Here is a 27,166-nt window from a genome sequence, read left to right as displayed (position 1 = left end):
TTTTTTTCAAGCCCAGGTCAACAATATCCTCAGACACAGTTTGTGCTCATCTATCGAGATGACATGCAGATCCTTTCCAAGAAGAAAGAGGAAGCCAGATTTCAAGAGACAGTGTGTAGTCGAGTAGAAGGCCTCAGATGTAGGGGTGGGAGCCGTTCTTTGATGACTGTTGGCTATGGGTCCCTGACCCATTCCTTATGAGTCCCTGACTCTTTCCTATGGATCCCTGACCATAGGACACACACACACACACACACACACACACACACACACACACACACACACACACACACACACACACACACACCTGACTTAAAGGGTTCTATCAGTCTGCACTAACCAAGTGTGGACTTGTGTTTCTAGTCATTTCAAAAAATACAATAAAGTAATACCACATTTACTTATGCTGTGTTTAACCACAATATTACTTCAATTTTTATTTGTTTTTAAATAAGTTGCCAAGAGGGAACTTGCAGGCTTAAGAGATGTCTATAAATCTCAGAGGGGACTCCTACACATTGTTTAAAACGGTGAATTAAAATAAAATAAAATAATATATATCATCTCCCCCCTGAACTGCTACCTTATTGTGGTGGGGGAGTTTGAGCACTCAAATGACCCTAGGAGCTATGTTGTCGGGGGCTTTGAGCCCCCAGTGGGGTCACCCAAGGCAAACAGGTCCTAGGCGACGGGTCAGACTAAATGCAGTTCATCAAAACCCTATGATGAATAACCGTGACGTCGCCCGGCATGGCGGAGCCGGGGCCCCACCCTGGAGCCAGGCCTGAGGTTGGGGCCCTCAGGAGAGCGCCTGGTGGCCGGGAGTTTGCCCGTGGGGCCCGGCCGGGTTCAGCCCGAAAGGACGACGCGGGCCCGTCCTCCTGTGGAGCCACCATCCACAGAGGAAGCCGTAGGGGTCGGGTGCAGTGTGGATCGGGCGGCAGTCGATGGCGGGGGCCTCGGCGACCCGATCCCCGGACGCAGCTTTTGGCGTTTGGGACATGGAACGTCACCTCACTGGTGGGGAAGGAGCCTGAGCTTGTGCAGGAGGTTGCGAGGTACCGGCTAGATATAGTCGGGCTCACCTCCACGCACTGCTTGGGCTCTGGAACCCAGCTCCTTGAGAGGGGCTGGACTCTCTACTTCTCTGGAGTTGCCCGCGGTGAGAGGCGGCGGGCTGGTGTGGGCTTGCTCATAGCCCCACAGCTCAGCCGCCAGGTGTTGGAGTTCACCCCGGGGGAAAGAGAGGGTCGTGTCCCTATGCCTTTGGGAGGGGGACAGGTCTCTAACAGTCGTTTCGGCCTACGGCCCAAATGGCAGTGCGGAGCACCCGGCCATCTTGGAGTCCCTGGGAGGGGTGCTGGACAGTGCTCCGCCTGGGGACTCCATTGTTCTACTGGGGGACTTCAATGCTCACGTGGGCAACGACAGTGAGATCTGGAGTGGGGTGATTGGGTGGAAAGGCCTCCCTGATCTGAACCAGAGTGGTGTTCTGTTATTGGACTTCTGTGCTAGTCACAGTCTGTCCATAACAAACACCATGTTCGAGCACAGGGATGTCCATAAGTGCACGTGGCACCAGGACTCCCTAGTGCCGGAGGTCGATGATAGACTTTGTGGTCGTGTCATCTGATCTCCGGCCGTGTGTCTCGGACACTCGGGTGAAGAGATGGGCTGAGCTGTCAACTGATCACCACCTGGTGGTGAGTTGGATGCGCTGGCAGGGGAGGAAGCCGGTCAGACTCGGCAGGCCCAAACATGTAGTGAGGGTCTGCTGGGAACGTCTGGCTGAACCCTCTGTTAGCGAGGTCTTCAACTCCCACCTCCGGACGAGCTTTTCACAGATCCCGGGGGAGGCTGGGTGCATTGAGTCCGAGTGGACCATGTTCTCCACCTCCATTGTCAAAGCAGCTGCTCTGAGCTGTGGTCGCAGGGTCTCTGGTGCCTGTCGTGGCGGCAATCCCCGAACCCGGTGGTGGACACCAGAAGTAAGGGAGGCCGTCAAGCTGAAGAAGGAGTCCTATCGGGCGTTGCTAGCGCATAGGACTCCTGAGGCAGCTGACGGGTACCGGCAGGCCAGGCGTTCCGCAGCCCGGGTGGTCGTGGAGGCAAAAACTCAGGCCTGGGAGGAGTTCGGGGAGGCCATGGAGGAGGACTTTCGGTCGGCCTCGAGGAAATTCTGGCAAACTGTCCGTCGCCTCAGGAGGGGGAAGCAGTGCTTCACCAACACTGTTTACAGTGGAGGTGGGGAGCTGCTGACCTCAACTGGGGATGTAGTCGGACGGTGGAAGGAATACTTCGAGGATCTCCTCAATCCCACCTTCACGTCTTCCACTGAGGAAGCAGAGGCTGGGTGCTCAGAGGTGGATTCGTCCATCACCCAAGCCGAAGTCACCGAGGTAGTTGGCAAGCTCCTTGGTGAAAAGGCACCAGGGGTGGATGAGATTCGCCCTGAGTATCTGAAGTCTCTGGACGTGCAGGGGCTGTCATGGTTGACACGCCTCTGTAACATCGCGTGGAGGTCGGGGACAGTGCCTCTGGACTGGCAGACCGGGGTGGTGGTCCCTCTTTTCAAGAAGGGGGATCGGAGGGTGTGTTCCAACTACCGGGGAATCACACTCCTCAGCCTCCCTGGGAAAGTCTATTCCAGGGTACTGGAGAGGAGGTGCCGGCTGTTAGTCGAACCTCGGATTCAAGAGGAACAATGCGGTTTTCGTCCTGGACACTGGACCAGCTCTACACTCTCCAGCGGGTGCTCGAGGGTTCATGGGAGTTTGCCCAACCAGTCCACATGTGCTTTGTGGATTTGGAGAAGGCATTCGACCGTGTCCCTCGCGGCGCCCTCTGGGGGGTGCTCCATGAGTATGGGGTTCGGGGCCCTTTGCTAAGGGCAGTCCAGTCCTTGTACGACCGGATGAAGGGACCGAAGCACCCCGAGCATGTCGGCGCGTGTCGCGACCGCAAGAGTGCGACCGCGGGAGTGCAGCCGCGACAACTGGCCAAGCAACAGGCCTTACAGTCATCAAAGGTTAAAAAGTTGGAGTGCGCCGAGACATCAAAGTTTGATGGTACGCCGTGGCCACGCCCTTTGAGGAAATAACGTGCAGAGCACAACGGGAGATCTTCAACATGTCTAGAACACACTAAGATTGAGTTTGCGATGATCGGATAAACGCTGTTGGAGGAGTTCGTTCAAATAGCTAACCTGTGAAAAAGGATTTTTTGCATTTTTGATGCATTCAAAAAAATATGGCGGACTTCCTGTTTGGTTATGACGATGGTTGTTAGAGGATTTTATGTAGCTCCTGCCATGCTTAAGGAGCATAAAAAAATTCATGCACGTAGGACAAAAAAACCTCAGCATAGAGTGGGAAAGTGGAGAGGGAGAGAGAGTGGGGAGAGACATGTGGTAAAGTTGCCACGGGTCGGATGCAAACCTGAGTTGCCCGCACGAGGACTGTAGCCTCGATACATGGGAGCACGCACAAATGTGATTCCTCCATAGGGTGGCTGGTCGCACCCTTAGAGATAGGGTGAGGAGCTCGGTCACCAGTTAGGAGCTCGGAGTAGAGTCACGACTCCTCCACATTGAGAGGAGTCAGCTGAGGTGAATTGGGCATCTGGTCCGGATGCCCTCTGGATGCTTCCCTGGGGAGGTGTTTGGGGCATAGAGGCCTTGGGCTAGACCTAGGACACGCTGGAGAGACTATTTCTCTCGGCTTGCCTGGGAACGCCTCGGGGTCAAACCAGAAGAGCTGGAGGAGGTGTCTGGGGTGAGGGAAGTCTCTGCTTATACTGCTGTCCTGCGACCTGGCCCCAGATAATCGGCAGAAAATGGATGGATGGATGGATGTCTCTGCTCTGATCATGTGTTTATACAAAGACAACGCAGATGCTGTTGCTTACAAAATCTCATGTTGCATATTTTCTCATGATTGTATAATGACTGTATTATGTCAAGGAAAGATTTATGAATAAACTGAACAGAATAGGATGGAATTGTTGTTAGATGTGTTTTAAAAGACCGGACAAATGAGCTAACTAAATGGCCTGAAATGTTGTTCCCATATATATTTACAACCTGGTTGAATCACCCAGCCTTATTGGCAAATAAGTCAGACGTGATTATCTCAGCAGAAGCGTGTCAGACACTCTGGAATAGCGTGGTGAAGAAAAGATTGTAATCCTTAAGAAGTTATCTGACTTCTATCTGATAAAAGGTGACTCCCTGTCATGCACTTGTTGCCCCCTCTGTCCTCATGTTTCTGCACAAAGTAATGTGCTTAGAAGCCTGTCAGTTCAACAAGCAGGGCCAAATCCAGACATTTTAGGCTGGGGTGGTCCAGCCCAGGCCTTGGCTAGGTGTCCTGGTCAGTCAAGCCTTCAAGCAACTCTGTAAACCTGGGCACGCAGCTGCAGATCATTTGTAATCAAACATCCACTTAATCCTCTCCCATCCACCAGTTTGTTGTGAGATTGTTCTTTGCTTTCAAGTAAGTCTTTCCCTGACTCATCCTTGCACTGATTTCCTGTAGCCGCCCCTTTCTGACTCTGACTAGAATTTCTCCCACTGTCCCAATTTCACAAATACCACAGTTTTTTTCAAGCCCTGGTCAACGAAATCCTCAGACACAGTTTGTGCTCATCTATCGAGATGACATTCAGATCCTTTCCAAGAAGAAACAGGAAGCCAGATTTCAAGAGACAGTGTGTAGTCGAGTAGAAGGCCTCAGATGTAGGGGTGGGAGCCGTTCTTTGATGACTGTTGGCCATTAAAATGGCCCTTACAGAATGGTACCATTGGAACCAACAAAAACTATTCCACCAAACCCTTGCTGGCATCCTACAACTCTTGCCAATACTGCATCACAAGTCCCATCCTGACGGTGGTAGATCAGATCAGGAAGATGGTCAAATTTTGCCATAGTCCAAACTGCCGTCTGCCAAGGAAACAGCTGAACTGGTCATTACCCATGTCTTCAGAGTCCAGTTCACTCTCCACACAGCTCACTGATTGATCTTTTAAGACATTGTGAATATAAAGTTGGGTAAAACGTAAATCTTTTATAATCACTGTTTTCTTTGACCACATTTGTAAGAAGGAAAACACCTGTTCAAACAAACTGGTTTAATTGTCTGCACAAGGTGATGACTTCAAGAAACCCTATAAAATCACAATGATTATTGTTTGTTAACAAAGATATTTAATTTTATATCTGCAGATCATGAAAGTTATTTTTGAAGACTTATTCAGACCAGCTGAAAACACAAACTCGTCCTCACCACCAGTGTATTCATTAACACCTTCTGACTGTATCCTCACTGTAGTTTCAACATGAACACAAACATGCTAATGAGAGCCGTGTCGTCATCCCAGAGGGAGCATGTTAATAACAATGATAATACTTTGAACCACAGGTGAGTTCTAGTTGAAAGGCATGAATGAATACACTTTAACATCAACACATGATGCAACAATCCCCCTCCCCACACAGGAACCTTCACTACAGACATGATCGAAAAATCACTAAACTTTTTATCACTAACCTAAAACAAACAGACAAACTCTGAAAAGCTCAGAAACATCAGTACAGTTGAAATATTCCTCTCTGCCTCTCTATAACATGATCATGTATGATACCATACCGTAAATACATTAAAGTCAGTTCATCATGGTGACACACGAGATGTTCAACAAAATACAAAAACATTTAAGTAGAAAAATGAAGCTTGACATTCATTGACATTCGAAATTCACCAGGTCATTTTTAAAGCAAATATAAAAAAGGGCTTGAAAAGTCTTGCCAGACCAAGAGGCCTAATGCCATCCTATTCAAGGCTTAGGTGGTCCAGAAGTCCAACAAAAACACCAAGTTGATCTTTAAACCAAGCTTGATGTAAACTTACTGATAGATAAAGATGGGGAGCTGTCTCCAAAGCAGGAATTAATTCAACTTTTTTCCTTGTTTTAGGAATTTTCTGTAACCTCTCCACTATTTCCTAAGCTATTTTCAAGGACACAGAAGATCTCACGGGTTTGTTTTGCAGCATTGACCAGTCCTTGCAGGTTTGAAATCATAAGTCTCAAGGCCCTAACACACCAAGCAGATGGTAAATAACTGGTGGTGATGAAGGCCGCCTGTGGCGTCGCCACACGTTGCCTTTCATCTTGGCTAAAAAGTTGCACTTCAACACGGTGCAAAGAGTACAGCTGAAGGCCACCATGAATGTTCTGCGTTACGCGTGAGAGGAAATAACTCTCAATGCCACCAGACGACGGTAGTCTGCTGTTTTAATACGAGAACACCATTTTCACACCGCTATCTGACATCACTCGTATTATAGGTAGCCTAATAATCGAGGTAATGTCTGATAAAAAGTTTAAAATGCCGCTGACGTAATCAGTCCTTAGTCTTTTAGTGGAAAAAGAAAAGAAGAGAGGGAGGTGACCTCAGCCAATCAGTAATTCCTCTCATGACCCGCACCAACGCTGACCAACTCAGATGAGTCAGACAAGATTCACAAAGATTCAGATGAGGTCCAACTGGTAGTTACGTAGCCAGACACAAAAACTAAGGTGACGACCTCCGTGGTGTGTCAGGGCCTTATCAGTCAACCTGTAGAAGCAGAAGTGATGCATTTGGAAGAGGTGTGCTTTGATACGGTCCAGTTTCTTCTGCTCGAGCACATGCATGGGTACTCAACGTGGCCATGAAGTATGATTGATCCCTGTCCCCACTATCAAGAAGTCCCAGTGTGTTCTGGCTGTATCCGACCAAAGAGACAATAAGTCAATAAAGTTGGCGTCATGTTCTACATTTGCATCAACATTCACTGTACCCAGCTTTGGCTTCAGCTCTGGAATGAATCCAGTCTTCATATCATCACTTGTCTCCATGACTCTTCTAAAAAAAATCATCTAGAACCTCCTCGCCAGACGTGTTTCAAGGTCCTGGTCAAAATGTAGAACGGACAAGAGAATGACGGTTTTGCCATTGCCATCTCTCAATGAGCCTGCCAACAGCTTAATCAACCATGTTGGGATTCTGAAGTTTGTTTCCAGGTGACAAGGTGATGTCAAATATGAAATATGAAACAATGCGTTCATGTGACATCAGGACGATTGTGTTTTTGTTTCTAGACTCTGGGCTATTGGTTTTTTTTCCATCAGCTCAGAGCGATAAAAAAATGTCAGGAAGGCTGCAGCTAAAATCGTCCTGGTAGGTTCACAAACTAAAGTAATTTGAATAGTTCTGAGGATGTAGCATTACAGATAACTACTGGAAGAGCCTTCCAGACAGTGAGGGCTGCCATAACGAAGGCTGAACCCCAGAATATCTGCAGGGCGCTTCATGGGTCTGTGGGGGCCCGAGGCAAACATTCCTTAAGGGCCTCTTCCAACCAGCATCTACAATTATTTTCCAGCAATAATGCATGCAACATTTAACAGGACATTAAGAGTGACTGCTGTCAGATGGTGCCCCATTAAGGAGGCTTCCTACTTGCAAAATGTGCACATTTTTTAAGGCAATGCTTTGGTTTAAAGTTCATCAGTTATTGGGGGGGGTCCTATTGGCCTGGGGCCCCAAGCTGCTGCCTGCCTTGACAGTTGATAAGCAGCGCCTCTGGGAAGAGTGTAGGAGGGCGAACCAGTGTCCGATAACATTAAACTGTGTTAAAGTTCGGACCTTTTACAGTTCACTTTAAGATTTACAGTTCAGAGTAAAGTTTTCTGTTAAAGTTTCACATTAAACTTCAATATTGCATCATGTACCAGTGGAGTTAGACGGTAGGAGGGAGGGGGGAGTAATCAAGGGAGAGGTGAGGAAGAGGAGGAGAGATCAGAAGAAAGGACGACACTGACTACAGCTGCCCATTGGTCGAGAGCTGACGGGATGAAGAGGATGACGAGGGAGTTGCCATCAGAGATAAGTGAGCTGTGATCATTCTGGCACTCAGAGAGCTGACTGAGCTCAGCAGGTTCAGGTCACCACCTCCCCTCAGTGCTGGATGATGGACGACCAGCAGGGAGCCGAGCTCTGCTACCCTCAGCTCCTCAACTTGTCTTGCAGGGTTATTATGCGCCCTCGCACTGAGGCCGTCCTCCTGTATGCTTTGCTATCCTCTATCGTTGTTCTCACTGTGTTTCTTAACCTGCTTGTCATCATCTCCATCTCTCACTTCAGACAGCTTCACACCCCCACCAACCTGCTTCTGCTCTCCCTGGCTATCTCAGACCTCCTTGTTGGGCTGCTGATGATGCCAGTGGAAATGATGCGGATAATAGAAAGCTGCTGGCTGCTGGGAGATCTCATGTGTGCTTCTTCTGACATTATAGCCTTCACTCTTATCTCAACATCTGTGGGAAACATGGTGCTCATATCAATCGATCGCTATGTAGCTATTTGTTATCCTCTGCAGTATTCAAACCACATCACTCGCAGCAGAGTGGGGCTGTGTGTGTGTCTGTGCTGGGCCTGCTCAATCCTTTACAACGGGCTGATCTTAAAGGAACATCTGAGGCAGCCTGACAGATATAACTCTTGCTTTGGGGAGTGTGTGGTGGTGATTGACTATGTGTCAGGAACACTGGATCTTGTGTTCACCTTTATTGGCCCCTGTATGGTCATCATTGTTCTGTACATGAGAGTGTTTATCGTTGCAGTGTCTCAGGCTCGTGCCATGCAGACTCATGTTACAGTGGCTGCAGTTCTCAAGGTTCGAATCACTGCAAAGAAATCAGAGAGAAAGGCAGCCAGGACTCTGGGCATAGTCATACTGGTGTTTTTGATCACTTTCTGTCCATATTACTTTCCCTCTCTTGCAGGACGAGACATATCAAACAGTGCATCATCGTGGGCGATTGTGACTTGGCTGCTCAATTTTAACTCTTGTTTAAACCCTCTCATATACGCTTTGTTCTATCCGTGGTTTAGAAAAGCGATCAGGTTCATCGTCTCACTAAAGATCCTGGAGCAGTCCTCGTCTCTGGTTAATATACTTTAAAGATATGATGTATATAACCTGTTCAGTCTGAACAAAACTCAAACATCTGTCAGCTATGCAAAGTGATCAGTGCACATGCAGAATGTTTTATGTCACATGTTTGATGTCACTAAAACAAAGAGAAAGACGGCTGGCACACTGCAGAGCTCCAGAAATGTTTCCACCACGGTGTCAGAAAAGCAGGTTCTGCTCAGAACGTCACCCAGGTGAAATATGTTTCAGGAAGATTGGAGCCCTGCAGAGTGTCTCTTTGTTTCAGTGACTTTTTTTGCTCCTCTCTGCAGCTGTCCTTTATGTTTGGATGTGTGATTTCTGGATTGTTGTCAATATGTTTGATGTCACACTGTGCATTTGTGCCTTTCTTTATTTCCTCTTCCCTCTTCTCTCTCTGAGCAGTGTGATGATTTAAAGATTAGCGATTCAGAGTGAAGTCAAGAGCTGCAATGTTTTGTTTCACAATTCTTGATTATTGACTCATTGAAAGTAATTTTATCAGCAATAATGTGAATATAAATGTTGTTTCCCTCGTTCTAAATGTGATAATGTTCCCTGTTTCTTCTCTCACATTACAGAAAACTCAATGTTCCAGTTAAAGACACGATAAATAAAGATGATTCTTTGTAACCTGAAAGTTGATTCTTTTGTGTTTTTTATCATCAATATCAAACTGTTATAAGGTTTTACAACATAAGGATCAAGAGTGTCATGAAATCACAGCCATCAGAAAAGGCCGATCAGTCGACACACCCACCTAATGCCACAAAAAGTTTCTGAAATAAATTATTTTAATAACACGTTATACAAATTTATACACAGCATGCTTTACATGAAAAAAGTAAAGACAATAAAAACTATCATTACAAAATAAAGAAATAGATTAAAACATATGAAATCCAAAACAAACGTACGTATAAAGGACCCTGAACCATCACATGCAACACACACACACACACACACACACACACACACACACACATAAACACACACACGCACACACACACCTGACTTAAAGGGTTCTATCAGTCTGCACTAACCACGTGTGGACTTGTCTTTCTAGTCATTTCAAAAATACAATAAATTAATACCACATTTACTTATGCTGTGTTTAACCACAATATTACTTCAAATGTTATTTGATTTTAAATAAGTTGCCAAGAGGGAACTTGCAGGATTAAGAGATGTCTATAAATCTCAGAGGGGACTCCTACAGATTGTTTAAAACAGTGAAGTTAATTCAAAATAAAATAATATTGATCATGTCATGGTTTGGTTTTTTGTTCTGTATTTAATCTTGTTTTAGTTCATTATTTCCCTTGTGCGCTTTAATGTTTCATAGTCTGTTTTACTTTAGTCCTTAGTGTGTTTCCCTGTATCCTTGTGTCCTCCTATGTTTCCTGTTAGTTTATTTCCTGTCTTGTGTTTTAAGTCTAGTCTTTAGTGTTTCCTGTTTTATTTTGTAGATCTGGTTTTGGTGGTGGTGTCAGTGTTTGGTTGTACTTTGTACTTGTCCTCAGTGTTCTTTTTTCCTTGTGTTTCCCGCCTTTGTGATTACCCTGATGTTCCTCACCTGTCTCGTTAGTCTCACCTGTGTCCAATTACCCCTGTCTATTTAGTCTCTGTGTTTTTCCTCAGTCTCTTGTCGGTTCATTGTCAATGTCTCGTGGTCTGTTCCTGGAATGTCTTTCATCTCCCTGCTCCCTGTGTTTTCTCCGTCGTGGATTTTGGTTTTTGAGACGTTTTGGATTTAGTTTGTTAAGAAAGTTTTTGTTTTGCCTTTTTGTTCAAATAAATTAGTTTATTCTGCACATGGGTCCTCCTCCCTGTTTCCTGCCTGCTAACACGTGACAGATCATCCACACACACAGAGGTGGCAGAGAGAAACTTAAAATCTCTGCAGGCCTCAGGTCAGCGGGCTGTTTGTCCGACAGAACGTCACCATGGTTACTAAATGCACCTTCACAACGCTGTGTGAGCAGAGCTCTTCTTCAGATGCTTTATTGTTCTATTCTGGCTGCTCTCTTTTTAAGTGCCCTAACCTTCACCAGCCTTCATTCAAAGTTGCAGCCGTTATTCATGACAGCAATCTAATGCAGCAGGTTGTTTAATGCATTTGTGAATCTTTAACATGAAGAGACTCAACCTTTTAGATTTTCTCGTGTTTTTTGTTTTTTTTTAATTGAAGTGACTTTAACGGTTATTGACAATCAACAGAGACTCCAGTGTTGTTTGTGATTTGAGCTCTGATTAACCCGTACATGTACTCACATTTACTGATGCACTGACTGTTTGGCACTTTTTTAATTCTGTTGTATGGGTTACAATGAAAAAAAAGAATTATTCTTTTACATACTGCTCATACTCAGAACCTCACATTATGGCCCATCATAAAAAGTGTCAAATCTTGGACTATCTATTTAAAAAAGTACAATTAGCCTATCTGACTGACTCTTATAAATGATAAATTCTAACTATGTTTCAGAGAGCAGGAAAAGTGTGTTTTAAGCTGGAGACAATCTTTTACTCTTAAAATCAATATCATGTGGGGCTGAAACAAGTTCTCAAATAAATCGAGTAACTAGATGTGGTTTCGTCTAAATCCGGACTACTAATGATCTCTCTGTCAACAGGCACTCAACATTTTAATATATTCATTGTCTTAAATGTTCTGTTATTAATTTCAGCAGACTATGCCTCTGCTCCCTCCCCCCTGAACTGCTACCTTATCGTGGTGGGGGAGTTTGAGTACCCGAATAACCCGAGGAGCTATGTTGTCGGGGGCTTCATGCCCCCAGCAGGGTCTCCCAAGGCAAACAGGTCATAGGTGATGTGTCAGACTAAAAGCAGTTCAAAGAAACCCTGTGACAACAACAGCAATAAGGACTGTGACGCTGCCCGGAATGGCGCAGCCGGGGCCCCACCCTGGAGCCAAGCCTGGGGTTGGGGAACGTAGGTGAGCGCCTGGTGGCCGGGCCTTTGCCCCTGGGGCCCGGTCGGGCCCAGCCCGAATGGGTGACACGGGCCTGTCCTCCTGTGGACCACAGAGGAAACTCTAGGGATTGGGTGCAGTGTGGATCAGGCAGCAGTCGACAGTGGGGGCTGCGGCATCCCGATCCCCGGATTCCTCCTGGCCGTGGAACACTGGACCAGCTCTACACTCCCCAGCGGGTGCTTGAGGGTTCATGGGAGTTTGCTCAACCAGTCCACATGTGCTTCGTGGATCTGGAGAAGGCATTCAACCGTGTCCCCTATGGTGTCCTGTGGGGGGTGGTCCAAGAGTATGGGGTTCGGGGCCCTTTGCTAAGGGCGGTCCGGCCTCTGTATGACCAGAGCAGGAGCCTGGTTTGCTTGCCGGCGGGACGTTGGACTTCTAGCAGAGCTGCCCTTTGTCACCGGTTCTGTTAATAACTTTTATGGACAGAATTTCTAGGTGCAGCCAGGGGCCGGAGGGGGTCCGGTTCGGGGACCACAGGATCTCGTCTCTGCTTTTTGTGGATGATGTGGTCTTGTTGGCTCTATCTAAACCGAACCTTCAGCGCACACTGGGGCGGTTCACTGCAGAGTGTGAGGCGGCTGGGATGAGGATCAGCACCTCTAAATCTGAGGCCATGGTTCTCGAACCAGAAAAAGATGGCCTGCCCTCTCCGGATTGGTGGTGAGTCCTTGCCCCAGGTTGAGGAGTTTAAGTATCTTAGGGTGTTGTTCACAAGTGAGGGGAGGACGGAGCGCGAGATTGACAGATGGATCGGTGCAGCGTCGGCAGTCATGAGGTCGCTGTATTAGTCCGTACTGGTGAAAAAATAGCTAGGCAAAAGGCAAGGCTCTCGATATATATATATATATATATATATATATATATATATATATATATATATATTTAAAGTTCTATTTTTGGGCTTTTCAGCCATTAATGGACAGGATGGTGGATAGAGTCGGAAAATGAGGAGAGAGAGAGAGTGGGGAGAGACATGCGGTAAAGTTGCCACGGGTCAGATGCGAACCCGGTTGCCCGCACGAGGACTGTAGCCTCGATACATGGGAGCGCGCACAAATGTGATTCTTCCATAGGGTGGCTGGGCGCACCCTTAGAGATAGGGTGAGGAGCTCGGTCACCAGTTAGGAGCTCGGAGTAGAGCCACGACTCCTCCACATTGAGAGGAGTCAGCTGAGGTGGCCAGGGCATCTGGTCCGGATGCCCTCTGGATGCTTCCCTGGGGAGGTGTTCTGGGCATGTCCCTCCGGCAGGAGGCCTCGGGCTAGACCTAGGACATGCTCTGATCATGTGTTTATACCAAGATAACGCAGATGCTATTGCTTACAAACTCTCATGTCGCATATTTTCTCATGATTGTTTAATGACTGTATAATGTCAAGGAAAGATTTATGAATAAACTGAACAGAATAGGATGGAATTGTTGTTAGATGTGTTTTAAAAGACCGGACGAATGAGCTAACTAAATGGCCTGAAATGTTGTTCCCATATATATTTACAACCTGGTTGAATCACCCAGCCATTTTAGCAAATAAGTCAGACGTGATTATCTTAGCAGAAGCGTGTCAATCACTCTGGATTAGCGTGGTGAGGAAAGAGTGTAATCCTTAAGAAGTTATTTGTGTCATGTTTGGGTTTGTTTGTGTCTCTTCCCCACGTGTGTGTGTTTTGTTTCCCTGTCTGTCATTCCCTCTGTGTCTCTAACTATCAATCAGTGTCCACAGGTGTGGCTCATCCAATCACCGGGTTACTTAAGCTGGCTTCTGCCAGGAGGCCAGCGCCAGATTATTGTTGTTCCATTGTGGTCAGTAGCTCTCTAGTGTTTTCAGTGCTCCAGTGATATTTCTTGTATAATTCCCTGTCGTGTTTATTAACCTCCGTGTTCTCTCTCCTCTTAGTGTTCCCAGTCCTGCGTTCCTGTCCCTGTCTCTGTCGTCGTCTTGTTCGTCTGATCTGGCTTCTTCACGCGTTCCTTGTACACCTCGTGTCACATAGTTTGTTGTTGCACATTTAGAGTCACTTAGATTTTCATGTACACATAGTTGATTGTCACATTTGATAATTTGTACACATTCTTCGAGTCACATAGTTTCATGTTACACATTAGTGTCACTTATATTTCTTGTATTCTTGATCACTCGTGTATAATAAATTGTTCCTTCGTTTTCATTTTCGGTTTCTGTCTTGTGCTCTTGGTTCTACATTATTCTAATCATAACAATTTGACTTCTATCTGATAAAAGTTGACTCCCCGTCATGCACTTGTTGCCGCCTTGTTTTTTCAAGCCCTGGTCAAGAATATCCTCGGAGACAGTTTGTGCTCATTTATCGAGATGACATGCAGATCCTTTCCAAGAAGAAAGAGGAAGCCAGATTTCAAGAGACAGTGTGTAGTCGAGTAGAAGGCCTCAGATGCTGGGGTGGGAGCCGTTCTTTGATGACTGTTGGCCATTAAATTGGCCCTTACATAATGGTACCATTGTAACCAGCAAAAACCATTCCACCAAACCCTTGCTGGCATCCTACAACTCTTGCCAATACTGCATCACAAGTCCCATCCTGACGGTGGTAGATCAGATCAGGAAGATGGTCAAATTTTGCCATAGTCCAAACTGCCGTCTGCCAAGGAAACAGCTGAACTGGTCATTACCCATGTCTTCAGAGTCCAGTTCACTCTCCACACAGCTCACTGATTGATCTTTTAAGACATCATGAATATAAAGTTGGGTAAAACATAAATCGTTTATAATCACTGTTTTCTTTGTTTTAATTGTCTGCACAAGGTGATGACTTCAAGAAACCCTATAAAATCACAATGATTGTTGTTTGTTAACAAAGATATTTAGTTTTAAATCTGCAGATCATGATGAAAATTATTTTTGAAGACTTATTCAGAACAGCTGAAAACACAAACTCGTCCTCACCACCAGTGTATTCATTAACACCTTCTGACTGTATCCTCACTGTAGTTTCAACATGAACTCAAACATGCTAATGAGAGCCGTGTCGTCATCCCAGAGGGAGCATGTTAATAACAATGACAATGCTTTGAACCACAGGTGAGTTCTAGTTGAAAGGTGTGAATGAATTTAACATCAACACATGATGCAACAAACCCCCTCCCCACACAGGAGCCTTCACTACAGACCAAAATACCACTAAACTTTTTATCACTAACCTAAAACAAACAGACAAACTCTGAAAAGCTCAGAAACATCAGTACAGTTGAAATATTCCTCTCTGCCTCTCTATAACATGATCATGTATGATACCATACCGTAAATACATTAAAGTCAGTTCATCATGGTGACACACGAGATGTTCAACAAAATAAAAACCATGTTAGGACAAAAATGAAGCTTGACATGCCGGAAATTCACCAGGAGGTCATTTTTAAAGCAAATGTAAAAAAGGGCTTGAAAAGTCTTGCCAGTCCAAGAGGCCTAATGCCACCCTATTCAAGGCTTAGGTGGTCCAGAAGTCCAACAAAAACACCAATGTGATCTTTAAACCAAGCTTGATGTAAACGTACTGATAGATAAAGATGGGGAGCTGTCTCCAAAGCAGGAATTAATTCAACTTTTTTCCTTGTTTTAGGAATTTTCTGTAACCTCTCCACTATTTCCTAAGCTATTTTCAAGGACACAGAAGATCTCACGGGTTTGTTTTGCAGCATTGACCAGTCCTTGCAGGTTTGAAATCATAAGTCTCAAGGCCCTAACACACCAAGCAGATGGTAAATAACTGGTGGTGATGAAGGCCGCCTGTGGCGTCGCCACACGTTGCCTTTCATCTTGGCTAAAAAGTTGCACTTCAACACGGTGCAAAGAGTACAGCTGAAGGCCACCATGAATGTTCTGCGTTACGCGTGAGAGGAAATAACTCTCAATGCCACCAGACGACGGTAGTCTGCTGTTTTAATACGAGAACACCATTTTCACACCGCTATCTGACATCACTCGTATTATAGGTAGCCTAATAATCGAGGTAATGTCTGATAAAAAGTTTAAAATGCCGCTGACGTAATCAGTCCTTAGTCTTTTAGTGGAAAAAGAAAAGAAGAGAGGGAGGTGACCTCAGCCAATCAGTAATTCCTCTCATGACCCGCACCAACGCTGACCAACTCAGATGAGTCAGACAAGATTCACAAAGATTCAGGTGAGGTCCAACTGGTAGTTACGTAGCCAGACACAAAAACTAAGGTGACGACCTCCGTGGTGTGTCAGGGCCTTATCAGTCAACCTGTAGAAGCAGAAGTGATGCATTTGGAAGAGGTGTGCTTTGATACGGTCCAGTTTCTTCTGCTCGAGCACATGCATGGGTACTCAACGTGGCCATGAAGTATGATTGATCCCTGTCCCCACTATCAAGAAGTCCCAGTGTGTTCTGGCTGTATCCGACCAAAGAGACAATAAGTCAATAAAGTTGGCGTCATGTTCTCTGTGTTTTTGTCCGGTGGATTGGCCTACCTAAACTTGAGCATGCCTCATGATCATGTAAAGCCATGCACGCATTATATGGTAACCATGCTCAGGCCCGGTTAGTGCTGGAGCAGTGTGAGTGCCAGTGGGGGTCATGGTGGGGGTTTGGCACAATATGTAAAGACAAAGCCTAGTGTGAGTGCACCTTCATGTTACTCCAAAACCCCTTTGTGTGCTTAGTTTGTTTCTTTGTCCAAAGATTCTGTAGATCTGATGGTTTGTGGGAGTCGCAACTAGAACGTCAGGGAACCAAGCACCAAAAGTATGTTTATCTTTGGTTTAGTGAGTGTTAATTTTAAAGTGAGAGTTTAAGATGGAAATAAGGTTGAGATTAGATGATCAGTGTGGACAAAGAGTGGAATATGGAACGAGAAGGTCTGAAATGTAAAATGCAGGGTATTACTCATGAGTTACTTTTTTACTTGAAGCCAAAGAAGCGAGGCTCAACATTTGCATCAACATTCACTGTACCCAGCTTTGGCTTCAGCTCTGGAATGAATCCAGTCTTCATATCATCACTTGTCTCCATGACTCTTCTAAAAAAAATCATCTAGAACCTCCTCGCCAGACGTGTTTCAAGGTCCTGGTCAAAATGTAGAACGGACAAGAGAATGACGGTTTTGCCATTGCCATCTCTCAATGAGCCTGCCAACAGCTTAATCAACCATGTTGGGATTCTGAAGTTTGTTTCCAGGTGACAAGGTGATGTCAAATATGAAATATGAAACAATGCGTTCATGTGACATCAGGACGATTGTGTTTTTGTTTCTAGACTCTGGGCTATTGGTTTTTTTTCCATCAGCTCAGAGCGATAAAAAAATGTCAGGAAGGCTGCAGCTAAAATCGTCCTGGTAGGTTCACAAACTAAAGTAATTTGAATAGTTCTGAGGATGTAGCATTACAGATAACTACTGGAAGAGCCTTCCAGACAGTGAGGGCTGCCATAACGAAGGCTGAACCCCAGAATATCTGCAGGGCGCTTCATGGGTCTGTGGGGGCCCGAGGCAAACATTCCTTAAGGGCCTCTTCCAACCAGCATCTACAATTATTTTCCAGCAATAATGCATGCAACATTTAACAGGACATTAAGAGTGACTGCTGTCAGATGGTGCCCCATTAAGGAGGCTTCCTACTTGCAAAATGTGCACATTTTTTAAGGCAATGCTTTGGTTTAAAGTTCATCAGTTATTGGGGGGGGTCCTATTGGCCTGGGGCCCCAAGCTGCTGCCTGCCTTGACAGTTGATAAGCAGCGCCTCTGGGAAGAGTGTAGGAGGGCGAACCAGTGTCCGATAACATTAAACTGTGTTAAAGTTCGGACCTTTTACAGTTCACTTTAAGATTTACAGTTCAGAGTAAAGTTTTCTGTTAAAGTTTCACATTAAACTTCAATATTGCATCATGTACCTGTGGAGTTAGACGGTAGGAGGGAGGGGGGAGTAATCAAGGGGGAGGTGAGGAAGAGGAGGAGAGATCAGAAGAAAGGACGACACTGACTACAGCTGCCCATTGGTCGAGAGCTGACCGGATGAAGAGGATGACGAGGGAGTTGCCATCAGAGATAAGTGAGCTGTGATCATTCTGGCACTCAGAGAGCTGACTGAGCTCAGCAGGTTCAGGTCACCACCTCCCCTCAGTGCTGGATGATGGACGACCAGCAGGGAGCCGAGCTCTGCTACCCTCAGCTCCTCAACTTGTCTTGCAGGGTTATTATGCGCCCTCGCACTGAGGCCGTCCTCCTGTATGCTTTGCTTTCCTCTATCACTGTTCTCACTGTTGTTCTTAACCTGCTTGTCATCATCTCCATCTCTCACTTCAGACAGCTTCACACCCCCACCAACCTGCTCCTGCTCTCCCTGGCTATCTCAGACCTCCTCGTCGGGCTGCTGGTGATGCCGGTAATAATGGTAAGGGTCATAGAATTTTGCTGGCTGCTGGGAGATCTCATGTGTGCTTTTTCTGACATTATAGCCTTCATTCTTACCTCAACCTCTGTGGGGAACATGGTGCTCATATCAATCGATCGCTATGCAGCTATTTGTTATCCTCTGCAGTATTCCAACCAAATCACTCGCAGCAGAGTGGGGCTGTGTGTGTGTCTGTGCTGGGCCTGCTCAATCCTTTTCAATGGGCTGATCTTAAAGGAACATCTGAAGCAGGCTGACAGATATAACTCTTGCTTTGGGGAGTGTGTGGTGGTGATTAACTATGTGTCAGGAACAGTGGACCTCGTGTTCACCTTTATTGGCCCCTGTATGGTCATCATTGTTCTGTACATGAGAGTGTTTATCGTTGCAGTGTCTCAGGCTCGTGCCATGCAGACTCATGTTACAGATGCTGCAGTGGGCAAGGGTCGAATCACTGCAAAGAAATCAGAGAGAAAGGCAGCCAGGACTCTGGGCATAGTCATACTGGTGTTTTTGATCACTTTCTGTCCATATTACATTTCCTCTCTTACAGGAGAAGAAACAGCAAACAGTGCATCGTTGCGGGTCAGCATTGCGTCTTGGCTGCTCTACATTAACTCTTGTTTGAACCCTCTCATATACGCTTTGTTCTATCCGTGGTTTAGAAAAGCAATCAGGTTCATTGTCTCACTAAAGATCCTGGAGCAGTCCTCGTCTCTGGTTAATATACTTTAAAGATATGATGTATATAACCTGTTCAGTCTGAGCATAACAAAACTCAAACATCTGTCAGCTATGCAAAGTGATCAGTGCACATGCAGAATGTTTTATGTCACATGTTTGATGTCACTAAAACAAAGAGAAAGACGGCTGGCACACTGCCGAGCTCCAGAAATGTTTCCACCACGGTGTCAGAAAAGAAGGTTCTGCTCAGAACGTCACCCAGGTGAAATATGTTTCAGGAAGATTGGAGCCCTGCAGAGTGTCTCTTTGTTTCAGTGACTTTTTTTGCTCCTCTCTGCAGCTGTCCTTTATGTTTGGATGTGTGATTTCTGGATTGTTGTCAATATGTTTGATGTCACACTGTGCATTTGTGCCTTTCTTTATTCCCTCTTCCCTCTTCTCTCTCTAAGCAGTGTGATGATTTAAAGATTAGCGACTCAGAGTGAAGTCAAGAGCTGCAATGTTTTGTTTCACAATTCTTGATTATTGACTCATTGAAAGTAATTTTATCAGCAATAATGTGAATATAAATGTTGTTTCCCTCGTTCTAAATGTGATAATGTTCCCTGTTTCTTCTCTCACATTACAGAAAACTCAATGTTCCAGTTAAAGACACGATAAATAAAGATGATTCTTTGTAACCTGAAAGTTGATTCTTTTGTGTTTTTTATCATCAATATCAAACTGTTATAAGGTTTTACAACATAAGGATCAAGAGTGTCATAAAATCACAGCCGTCAGAAAAGGCCGATCAGTCGACACACCCACCTAATGCCACAAAAAGTTTCTGAAATAAATTATTTTAATAACACGTTATACAAATTTATACACAGCATGCTTTACATGAATATAATAAAGACAATAAAAACTATCATTACAAAATAAAGAAATAGATTAAAACATATGAAATCCAAAACAAACGTACGTATAAAGGATCCTGAACCATCACATGCAACACACACACACACACACACACACACACACACACACACTCACACACACACACACACCTGATTTAAAGGGTTTTATCAGTCTGCACTAACCACGTGTGGACTTGTCTTTCTAGTCATTTCAAAAATACAATAAATTAATACCACATTTACTTATGCTGTGTTTAACCACAATATTACTTCAAATGTTATTCGTTTTTAAACAAGTTGCCAAGAGGGAACTTGCAGGATTAAGAGATGTCTATAAATCTCAGAGGGGACTCCTACATGTTGTTTAAAACAGTGAAGTAAATTCAAATTAAATAATATTTATCATCCACACACACAGAGGTGGCAGAGAGGAACTTAAAGTCTCTGCAGGCCTCAGGTCAACGGGCTGTTTGTCCGACAGAACGTCACCATGGTTACTAAATGCACCTTCACAACGCTGTGTGAGCAGAGCTCTTCTTCAGATGCTTTATTGTTCTATTCTGGCTGCTCTCTTTTTAAGTGCCCTAACCTTCACCAGCCTTCATTCAAAGTTGCAGCTGTTATTCATGACAGCAATCTAATGCAGCAGGTTGTTTGATGCATTTGTGAATCTTTAACATGAAGAGACTCAACCTTTTAGATTTTCTCGTGTTTTTTGGTTTTTTTTAATTGAAGTGACTTTAGCGGTTATTGACAATCAACAGAGACTCCAGTGTTGTTTGTGATTTGAGCTCTGATTAACCCGTACATGTACTCACATTTACTGATGCACTGACTGTTTGGCACTTTTTTAATTCTGTTGTATGGGTTACAATGGAAAAAAAAAAGAATTATTCTATTTTACATACTGCTCATACTCAGAACCTCACATTATGGCCCATCATAAAAAGTGTCAAATCTTGGACTACGTATCTATTTAAAAAAGTACAATTAGCCTTTCTGACTGAGTCTTATAAATGATAAATTCTAACTATGTTTCAGAGAGCAGGAAAAGTGTGTTTTAAGCTGGAGACAATCTTTTACTCTTAAAATCAATATCATGTGGGGCTGAAACAAGTTCTCAAATAAATCGAGTAACTAGATGTGGTTTCGTCTAAATCCGGACTACTAATGATCTCTCTGTCAACAGGCACTCAACATTTTGATATATTCATTGTCTTAAATGTTCTGTTATTAATTTCAGCAGACTATGTCTCTGCTCCTCCCCCCTGAACTGCTACCTTATCGTGGTGGGGGAGTTTGAGTACCCGAATAACCCGAGGAGCTATGTTGTCGGGGGCTTCATGCCCCCAGCAGGGTCTCCCAAGGCAAACAGGTCATAGGTGATGTGTCAGACTAAAAGCAGTTCAAAGAAACCCTGTGACAACAACAGCAATAAGGACTGTGACGCTGCCCGGAATGGTGCAGCCGGGGTCCCACCCTGGAGCCAAGCCTGGGGTTGGGGAACGTAGGTGAGCGCCTGGTGGCCTGGCCTTTGCCCCTGGGGCCCGGTCGGGCCCAGCCCGAATGGGTGACACGGGCCTGTCCTCCTGTGGACCACAGAGGAAACTCTAGGGATTGGATGCAGTGTGGATCAGGCAGCAGTCGACAGTGGGGGCTGCGGCATCCCGATCACCGGATTCCTCCTGGCCGTGGAACACTGGACCACCTCTACACTCCCCAGCGGGTGCTTGAGGGTTCATGGGAGTTCGCCCAACCAGTCCACATGTGCTTTGTGGATCTGGAGAAGGCATTCAACCGTGTCCCCTATGGTGTCCTGTGGGGGGTGGTCCAAGAGTATGGGGTTCGGGGCCCTTTGCTAAGGGCGGTCCGGCCTCTGTATGACCAGAGCAGGAGCCTGGTTTGCTTGCCAGCGGGACGTTGGACTTCTCGCAGGGCTGCCCTTTGTCACCGGTTCTGTTCATAACTTTTATGGACAGAATTTCTAGGTGCAGCCAGGGGCCGGAGGGGGTCCGGTTCGGGGACCACAGGATCTCGTCTCTGCTTTTTGTGGATGATGTGGTCTTGTTGGCTCTATCTAAACCGAACCTTCAGCGCACACTGGGGCGGTTCACTGCAGAGTGTGAGGCGGCTGGGATGAGGATCAGCACCTCTAAATCTGAGGCCATGGTTCTCGAACCAGAAAAAGATGGCCTGCCCTCTCCGGATTGGTGGTGAGTCCTTGCCCCAGGTTGAGGAGTTTAAGTATCTTAGGGTGTTGTTCACAAGTGAGGGGAGGACGGAGCGCGAGATCGACAGATGGATCGGTGCAGCGTCGGCAGTCATGAGGTCGCTGTATTAGTCCGTCCTGGTGAAAAAATAGCTAGGCAAAAGGCAAGGCTCTCGATATATATATATATATATATATATATATATTTTTTTAAAGTTCTATTTTTGGGCTTTTCAGCCATTAATGGACAGGATGGTGGATAGAGTCGGAAAATGCACGAGGACTGTAGCCCGATACATGGGAGCGCGCACAAATGTGATTCTTCCATAGTGTGGCTGGGCACACCCTTAGAGATAGGGTGAGGAGCTCGGTCACCAGTTAGGAGCTCAGAGTAGAGCCACGACTCCTCCACATTGAGAGGAGTCAGCTGAGGTGGCCAGGGCATCTGGTCCGGATGCCCTCTGGATGCTTCCCTGGGGAGGTGTTCTGGGCATGTCCCTCCGGCAGGAGGCCTCGGGCTAGACCTAGGACATGCTCTGATCATGTGTTTATACCAAGATAACGCAGATGCTATTGCTTACAAACTCTCATGTCGCATATTTTCTCATGATTGTTTAATGACTGTATAATGTCAAGGAAAGATTTATGAATAAACTGAACAGAATAGGATGGAATTGTTGTTAGATATGTTTTAAAAGACCGGACGAATGAGCTAACTAAATGGCCTGAAATGTTGTTCCCATATATATTTACAACCTGGTTGAATCACCCAGCCATTTTAGCAAATAAGTCAGACGTGATTATCTTAGCAGAAGCGTGTCAATCACTCTGGATTAGCGTGGTGAGGAAAGAGAGAAGTTATTTGACTTCTATCTGATAAAAGTTGACTCCCTGTCATGCACTTGTTGCCGCCTTGTTTTTTCAAGCCCTGGTCAAGAATATCCTCGGAGACAGTTTGTGCTCATTTATCGAGATGACATGCAGATCCTTTCCAAGAAGAAAGAGGAAGCCAGATTTCAAGAGACAGTGTGTAGTCGAGTAGAAGTCCTCAGATGTAGGGGTGGGAGCCGTTCTTTGATGACTGTTGGCCATTAAATTGGCCCTTACATAATGGTACCATTGTAACCAGCAAAAACCATTCCACCAAACCCCTGCTGGCATCCTACAACTCTTGCCAATACTGCATCACAAGTCCCATCCTGACAATGGTCAAATTTTGCCATAGTCCAAACTGCCGTCTGCCAAGGAAACAGCTGAACTGGTCATTACCCATGTCTTCAGAGTCCAGTTCACTCTCCACACAACTCACTGATTGATCTTTTAAGACATCGTGAATACAAAGTTGGGTAAAACGTAAATCTTTTATAATCACTGTTTTCTTTGACCACATTTGTAAGAAGGAAAACACCTGTTCAAACAACCGGTTTAATTGTCTGCACAAGGTGATGACTTCAAGAAACCCTATAAAATCACAATGATTGTTGTTTGTTAACAAAGATATTTAATTTTATATCTGTAGATCATGAAAGTTATTTTTGAAGACTTATTATTATTATTCAGACCAGCTGAAAACACAAACTTGTCCTCACCACCAGTGTATTCATTAACACCTTCTGACTGTATCCTCACTGTAGTTTCAACATGAACTCAAACATGCTAATGAGAGCCGTGTCGTCATCCCAGAGGGAGCATGTTAATAACAATGATAATACTTTGAACCACAGGTGAGTTCTAGTTGAAAGGCATGAATGAATACACTTGAACATCAACACATGATGCAACAAACCCCCTCCCCACACAGGAGCCTTCACTACAGACATGATCGAAAAATCACTAAACTCTTTATCACTAAACTAAAACAAACAGACAAACTCTGAAAAGCTCAGAAACATCAGTACAGTTGAAATATTCCTCTCTGCCTCTCTATAACATGATCATGTATGATACCATACCGTAAATACATTAAAGTCAGTTCATCATGGTGACACACGAGATGTTCAACAAAATAAAAACCATGTTAGGACAAAAATGAAGCTTGACATGCCGGAAATTCACCAGGAGGACATTTTTAAAGCAAATGTAAAAAAGGGCTTGAAAAGTCTTGCCAGTCCAAGAGGCCTAATGCCACCCTATTCAAGGCTTAGGTGGTCCAGAAGTCCAATAAAAACACCAAGTTGATCTTTAAACCAAGCTTGATGTAAACTTACTGATAGATAAAGATGGGGAGCTGTCTCCAAAGCTTGAATTAATTCAACTATTTTCTTTGTTTTAGGAATTTTCTGTAACCTCTCCACTATTTCCTAAGCTATTTTCAAGGACACAGAAGATCTCATGGGTTTCCTTTGCAGCATTGACCAGTCCTTGCAGGTTTGAAATCATAAGTCTCAAGGCCCTAACACACCAAGCAGATGGTAAATAACTGGTGGCGATGAAAGCCGCCTGTGGCGTCGCCACACGTTGCCTTTCATCTTGGCCAAAAAGTTGCACTTCAACACGGCGCAAAGAGTACAGCTGAAGGCCACCATGTATGTTCTGCGTTATGCGTGAGAGGAAATAACTCTCAATGCCACCAGACGACGGTAGTCTGCTGTTTTAATACGAGAACACCATTTTCACACCGCTGTCTGTCACCACTCGTATTATAGGTAGCCTAATAATCGAGGTAATATCTGATAAAAAGTTTAAAATGCCACGTTATCAGTCCTTAGTCTTTTAGTGGAAAAAGAAAAGAAGAGAGGGAGGTGACCTCAGCCAATCAGTAATTCCTCTCATGACCCGCACCAACGCTGACCAACTCAGATGAGTCAAACAAGATTCACAAAGATTCAGATGGGGTCCAACTGGTAGTTACGTAGCCAGACACAAAAACTAAGGTGACGACCTCCGGAGGGTCGCCGGTTCAAGTCCCGGCACGGACCAAGTCCAGAAATTGGATTGGTAACTGGAGAGGTGCCAGTCCACTTCCTGAGCATTGCAGAGGTGCCCTTGAGCAAGGCACCGAACCCTAAAAACTGCTCTGTAGCGCTCGCATGGGCAGCCCCCTCACTCTGAGACCTCTCCATTAATGCATGTCACTAGGATCCTGTTTCTGCATGAGTGTGTATCTAGGCCTATGTGTGTGTTCATGTTCATTACACAGAGTGTAAACTGAATTTCTGAATTTATAAAGTATAAAACAAATTAATTAATTTTAAAGTGAGAGTTTAAGATGGAAATAAGGTTGAGATTAGATGATCAATGTGGACAAAGAGTGGAATATGGAACGAGGAGGTCTGAAATGTAAAATGCAGTATTATTCATGAGTTACTTTTTTACTTGAAGCCAAAGAAGAGAGGCTCAACATTTGCATCAACATTCACTGGACCCAGCTTTGTCTATAGCAGGGGTGTCCAAAGTGCGACCCGGGGGCCATTTGTGGCCCTTGAGTGGATTTTTTGTGGCCCTTGACTTCAAATCGAAGAATCAGAAGATTTTGGCCCAAGGCCTCATCAAATGGCATATTTCGTTCTTTTTTTCTTTTTCATGTTAGCGAGGGAGACCTATAAAATCCTGACTATTATTTCCAAAAAATTAGAACACAACAGTTTCCCAAAGCAATTAGTTATTGTGTATTTCATTACCAATATTTAAAAAAAAAAAAAAAAAAAAGCCCTGTGGCCCGTGAGCGATTCTAACGCGACAATTTTGGCCCGCAAGAAAAAAAGTTTGAACACCACTGGTCTATAGCTCTGGAATGAATCCTGTCTCCATATCGTCACTTGTCTCCATGACTCTTGAAGTTTTCACTGTGAGATCAATAAAATCATCTAGAACCTTCTCTCCAGACATGTGTTTCAAGGTCCTGGTCAAAATGTAGAACGGACAAGAGAATGAAGGTTTTGCCGTTGCCATCTCTCAATGAGCCTGCCAACAGCTTTATCAACCATGTTGGGATTCTGAAGTTTGTTCCCAGGTGAAAAGCTGAGGTCAAATATGAAATATAAAAAAATGTGTAGGTAAAAAATCTAACATCAGGACGATTGTCTTTATGTTTTTGCAGTCTGGGTTTTTGTTGCTGCTCTTTCATGTTAGAGTGATAATAAAATGTCGGGGAGGCTGCACCTAAAATCGTCCTGGCTGGTTCACAAACTAAAGTGCACTGCTCAGAAAAAAAAGGGAACACTAAAACAAAACATCCTAGATCTTGCTCTTTACATAGTTGAATGTGATGAAAAAAGAAATCACACCAAAATGATCAATGGAAATCGAACTTTACGAATCAATGGAGGTCTACATTTGGAGAAACTCTAAAAATAAAAGTGGAAAAACACACTACAGGCAGGTTCAACTTTGATGTAATGTCCTTAAAACAAGTCAAAATGAGGCTCAGTAGTGTGTGTAGCCTCCACGTGCCTGTATGACCTCCCTACAACTCCTGGACAGTCTGTTGTGGGGCTGGTTGATGGCGCGAGACATGATGTCCCAGATGTGCTGAATTGGATTCAGGTCTGGGGAACAGGCAGGCCATTCCATAGCATCAATGCCTTCATCTTGCAGGAACTGCCGACACACTCAAGCTACATGAGTTCTAGCATTGTCTTGCATTAGGAGGAACCCAGGTCCAACTGCACCAGCAGATGGTCTCACAAGGGGTCTGACGATGTCATCTGGGTACCTAATGGCAGTCAGGCTACCTCTTGCGAGCACATGGAGGGCTGTGCGGCCCCCAGAGAAATGCCACCCCATACCATTACTGACCCACCACCAAACCGGTCATTCTGAAGGATGTTGCAGGCAGCAGAACGTTCTCCACCGTGTCTCCAGACTGTCACGTCTGTCACATGTGCTCAGTGTGAACCTGCTTTCATCTGTGAAGAGCACAGGGCGCCAGTGGTGACTTTACCAATCTTGGTGTTCTCTGGCAAATGCCAAACGTCCTGCACGGTGTTGGGCTGTAAGCACAACCCACACCTGTGGATGTCGGGCCCTCATACCACCCTCATGGAGTCTGTTT

General features: G+C 45.1%; 2 protein-coding genes and 2 long non-coding RNA genes across 4 annotated transcripts in view; 3 read left to right on the top strand and 1 right to left on the bottom strand.

Annotated features, from left to right (window-relative positions):
• The window catches only part of LOC306820606, a 113,106-nt gene that overhangs the window by 16,260 nt on the left and 69,680 nt on the right, over positions 1–27,166 (bottom strand). The window lies entirely within an intron of this gene.
• On the top strand, positions 7,943–9,006 carry LOC306820553 (trace amine-associated receptor 13c-like; the record flags this gene model as incomplete). The annotated part of the gene is made up of 1 exon (XM_079338434.1): positions 7,943–9,006. The coding sequence occupies exon 1, from the start codon at positions 8,011–8,013 to the stop codon at positions 9,004–9,006; it is 996 nt and encodes a 331-aa protein (XP_079194560.1). The 5' UTR covers positions 7,943–8,010.
• Positions 13,636–14,164, top strand: LOC306820487. The gene is made up of 2 exons (XR_013778676.1): positions 13,636–13,799; positions 13,894–14,164. It is a non-coding gene; the product is annotated as an uncharacterized lncRNA (long non-coding RNA).
• Positions 18,005–19,240, top strand: LOC306820555 (trace amine-associated receptor 13c-like). The gene has a single exon (XM_079338436.1). It carries the CDS (start codon positions 18,118–18,120, stop codon positions 19,114–19,116), a length of 999 nt encoding a protein of 332 aa, XP_079194562.1. The 5' UTR covers positions 18,005–18,117; the 3' UTR covers positions 19,117–19,240.

This window comes from Symphodus melops (genome assembly GCF_947650265.1).
Source record: "Symphodus melops genome assembly, chromosome: 2".
NCBI classification, from domain to species: Eukaryota; Metazoa; Chordata; class Actinopteri; order Labriformes; family Labridae; genus Symphodus; species Symphodus melops.
This window is presented reverse-complemented; position numbering and strand designations above follow the sequence as displayed.

What these genes read in the sequence shown, in the direction of transcription:
- LOC306820555 (XM_079338436.1), top strand. Translation starts at nt 18,118, where the DNA reads ATGATGGACGACCAGCAGGGAGCCGAGCTCTGCTACCCTCAGCTCCTC.